The sequence below is a fragment of the Carex rostrata genome, chromosome 24 (genome assembly GCF_964058835.1).
Source record: "Carex rostrata chromosome 24, lpCarRost1.2, whole genome shotgun sequence".
NCBI classification, from domain to species: Eukaryota; Viridiplantae; Streptophyta; class Magnoliopsida; order Poales; family Cyperaceae; genus Carex; species Carex rostrata.
This window is the reverse complement of record NC_135941.1, coordinates 8,169,045-8,173,401: the sequence shown is the minus strand read 5'-3', so window position 1 is coordinate 8,173,401 and position 4,357 is coordinate 8,169,045. Positions and strand designations below refer to the sequence as shown.

The following is a 4,357-nucleotide window of genomic DNA, read 5'->3' as shown; positions in this document are numbered from 1 at the left end:
GATTTATAATTGAGTTTGAATCGATGACGCTAATTATGATTAATTCGCAGGATATCGTAATTGAGTTTGAGGTTGCATGCTCCATGTGATATCATATTTTGACGTTACCTTCAGAAATAGTCTGAATATGATATTTTTGCTCCCTTTTTGGCATAAATACACAACTTTCTCCAAAACCTGCCAAAATAGCATAAAAACACGTTTGCGGTAAATAATTCGAAATTTTTTTTACTTTGCATACACTTTTTCGTCATTTTTCGTACTTAAAATTAATGATTTTCGCTATATAATTTAACGTTATCATCAATATGTACTAGTTTACTACGTCAATGCACACTAGTTTGATACGCTCATGCACAGCTGCCTGTTACATTGATGCACACTTACCGAATATATTATCTTCTCCTTATGAAGGCTTGAATTAGTGAGAATAGTGAGCTAACCCAAATTTGAGATAGTGAGCTGACTTAACTTTTAGTTGAGTTAGTAGAATAGCATGCTAACCCACAAAAAACAAACAAAGAATAGTCTCTTTTTGCTAAACCAAACACATCCAAATGTAAAATAGTAGTTCAGAATAGTAACTAACCCGGGTTAGCACTATTCTTTGCCTCATCCAAACGCACCCAAACCAGTGTCTCCTCTTCTCTTCTCTATTATGTTACATTTAGAGTGAGAGGTTATTGTACTATGCATAACGCGAATTGGTCCGTATTGTACTATAGATCTATATATTCGTTTTGAAAGTTCAAACTGTTGATCTGATCCATTCAATATGAGATCTCTGAATGAAAAATATACATACGAGCTAAATTTTACATTTTTAGAATTTTGTACTATTTTTTAAATGGGTAGAATTCCTAGATCAAATAATTTTCTATCAATTTAAAAATTGTTAAGCAATTGTAAAATAATATAAAATTTGATTTACAAGTGTATTTTCATACAAAGACATGTCGAACGGAATTGAATTTTTGACTCAATTATAAGTCTATAAACATATATACTTATTAAAAGTGTGCAAATGGAAAAAACATATCGACAAGAATGTCTGTGTGGTGTTAAATTCGGACATTGTTTGTTGGAGAATTGTTAATCTGTGCTGAAGAGAGTAATTTTTTTTTTCTTTTGCATGCCTGGGGATGTGTTCCCTCTCCCCAGAAGGACTCATGGTCATGGGAAACATAATAGAAAATTAAAAAGAAATGCAAATGACCTTAAGGAGATCGGGTCAGGATCCCCTAAAGTAACTCAATCTTTGGGTTTTGAATTGGGACTGTTCAATTCGAATCCTTCGCTCGAGATTGCTTTGCGATTTGAACTCATTTCTCGGGATGCATGCACTCTTCTTTGAATAGATTAATGCGAATTCGAATCGGATGGTCCAGATTTAAAACCCAATCTTTGAGTTACTTCACTGGAATTGAACTCAAGGAGATTAGCAGTTGGAATGTAACTATTCAAGAAAATAAATCTTTTGATACTTAAAGAGGTCTTAAGGAAGTGGAGATGCTATAGAAGAAGTTCCTGGATTAAGATTATGTTTAAAAAAGATGTCTTAATATTATTAAAAGGAGCAACTGTTTGAAAAAAATAATGTGAATTAAGAGTTTAAGGAATGTTAAAAATGCTTAATCCTTTCCGGGCGAATGGATGCAGAGAGCTTCTCTTTTACCCAACACACAGGAAAAGGAGAGGTTTGCTATTTTTTTTTCACACGCTAAGAGAAAAGAAAATGGAGAGAAAGTACAAAAAAATATTATTTGTTGTATTTGATGCACCCAAAATGTTCAATTATTTTAATGGAATATATTTTTTTTTGTTATGGAATTCATAAAAAATAGTTGCTGGTGTGATATAAGATGCCGACGTTTTGAAAATTTGTTTATTAATAATAAAAAGAGAAGAAAAGAACCATGTTCCACATATGGAACATATTGAAGACGACGCACAAATAAGAAATAACATTACATTTGTATTCTTGATTCTCTTTGTTTTCGCTCTATTAAAATTCCTTTAAAAATAAGCAATCCGTTCACTTTTTGTTATATATTTGTTTTTGGAGCACATCATTATCTGTCACCTCCAAAATTCCCTAAAGCATAACCTAAACATAGTGGGCCAATGACAAAATTTGCATCTCATATAAATAAATATATAATATATAATGCAGCTCTTCTTGCACAATAAATACATGACGCGTATTTTCTTTCACATGTGATATGTGAACGTTTCTTTCTTCACTTGATGAAGCATTCCCATTCCTAGATCAATAGTTCAATACACAATAACAAGCTGACAACTGACAACTAACAAAGCTTATCTTAAATTATATTTATATATATTAAAAAAAGGGAGGGTTGATGATGTATTGTTGCCGATCAAATTTGAGGGACTTGCTTAGAAACTTGAGGAAAATTGAGGGCAGAGTTAAGTTTAAGTTTATGACAGCATGGATTCGTGTCCCTCTGCAAAAATATTTAAAAATCTCGTGAAGAACAATTATTACCCATCAATATATTTTGAATAAATAATAAATATGAGGTTGCATTCTGATCGTAGAGATATTTGGTTTTGCCAACCTCTTTTAATTGCTGTACCGGACCTTTCTAAAATTTAAAAAATATATGTAAATAAATAATGAAAACACAGTTACCGACTTACCGCTGATAAAATAAAAAGAAAAGAAAAGAAAAGAAAATAATAAAAAAGAAAAGAGGTAGGCAAACGAGGAAAGGAAGAAAGGAAGGGGGGCAGAAAGCCAGAAACGCAACGCTTGCTTCCTTCCCTTCCCCAATTCCATTTCCAAGGCCTTCACGAAATCCAAAACAGAGAGAAAATCGTCTCACGCATCAGAGAAAAAAAGTTGTCATCAAAAGGGATGAAAACAAATCTTCAAGTGATTTCCCTCAACAAAGGAGCAACCTCTCCGATCCATCGCTGCCCCCTTTAGATACCCCGTGCCGCCGCCACCTATTCCACCTCAATCCGATCCGATTCGGTTCTCTCCGACCTCTTTTTTTTGTCTTTATCGGATCCCGATTTGGTTATGAGGAAGGGGAAGACACCGGCGGCCGCCGTCCAAGCACCATCCATGGAGACCCGATACCGTGGCGTTCGCAAGAGACCATGGGGCCGGTATGCTGCTGAAATAAGGGACCCAGCTCGGAAGGCTCGTGTCTGGCTCGGCACCTTCGACTCGGCGGAAGAGGCTGCTCGTGCCTATGATGCTGCGGCACGGGCCTTGCGGGGTCCCAAGGCTCGCACCAACTTCCCGGTCACGGCTATGGTGGATCCGGGTCTTGTCATCAGCCCTGGTTCATTTGCTAATGCTATACCGAGCCGGCCTGCATGCAGTAGCCTGAGCTCTACTCTTGAGTCTTACAGTGGGCCGAGGCGAATGGAACCCCTTAACCCTGTAAAGACTTCTCCTCTGGTGCCAACTGTGAGGCCGGATGATGGAAGGAGTGACTGCGGGTCATCGGATTCTGTTGTTGAAGATGGATCAGGAGGGGTTGATTCAGGTTATCGTAGTGTCCCCATATCATTTGATCTCAATTTGCTGCCAGAAGAACAAGAGGAGAATGGTGATCTTACTGCTCTGAGGCTCTGATGGAAAATTTTCAAAAAATGTGGTTCTTTTCTTGCCTTTTCTTCTCTCTTTACTTCTATCTCTGTGTTGTTGATTATTAGGCTATTGGTAAAAAAAATATGAGGTTGGTTGTTAATGCAAATGGGACGATGAAGGAGATTAAATTGACGAGAAAGATGCGAATCGCAACTGAGTCTTCTTCTCTGTCCCTTGTATAAACATCTATCTAATTTGATGATAGGTGTTATAAAAAGGAAGAGTAAAAGAGCTAGTATTTTTTAGTAAAATTTTCTGCAATATTGCTGATTGGATGGGTCTATGTGATCTATATTGTTAGTGAATGATGCGATTTGAGTACATTCTAAGTGATTGGTTACACAAGAGGAGCTGAATCTTATTAGCTAGATATATCTATAATGGATTGGTTATACAATATCCTTTTCTAAATACATCACATGATTTAGTTCATGCAAGTGGATTTGTATAGTTTTGAAGTCAGCTGTTTGTCTAAGACTAACATTGTTTACTATCTTAGATTGAAATAAATCACGTGTTTTAAGTGGCTCATGCAAATCTTGATGGATTTCATGTTAGTTACGTACACAAAATTGTGTAACGTGCTTATAGGTTATTCATATCAAGTCCTTTGGATGTTAGATATCCTGATTGTGCATGTGGTATAAAGTTACAGGTATTGATTTTTATTTATTATGTTCGAACACAAGCATGTTAGTTACCAACTTTTTCCGCATGCATGCATGTGGT

The 4,357-nt window shown here is 36.1% G+C and overlaps 1 protein-coding gene across 1 annotated transcript; it reads left to right on the top strand.

Moving 5' to 3' along the window:
* Positions 1-2,683: 2,683 nt before the first annotated feature.
* LOC144575640 (ethylene-responsive transcription factor 3-like) lies at positions 2,684-3,879 on the top strand. The gene has a single exon (XM_078325847.1). The coding sequence runs from the start codon at positions 3,050-3,052 to the stop codon at positions 3,611-3,613; it is 564 nt and encodes a 187-aa protein (XP_078181973.1). The 5' UTR covers positions 2,684-3,049; the 3' UTR covers positions 3,614-3,879.
* The last annotated feature ends 478 nt before the right edge of the window (positions 3,880-4,357 follow it).

What these genes read in the sequence shown, in the direction of transcription:
- LOC144575640 (XM_078325847.1), top strand. Translation starts at nt 3,050, where the DNA reads ATGAGGAAGGGGAAGACACCGGCGGCCGCCGTCCAAGCACCATCCATG.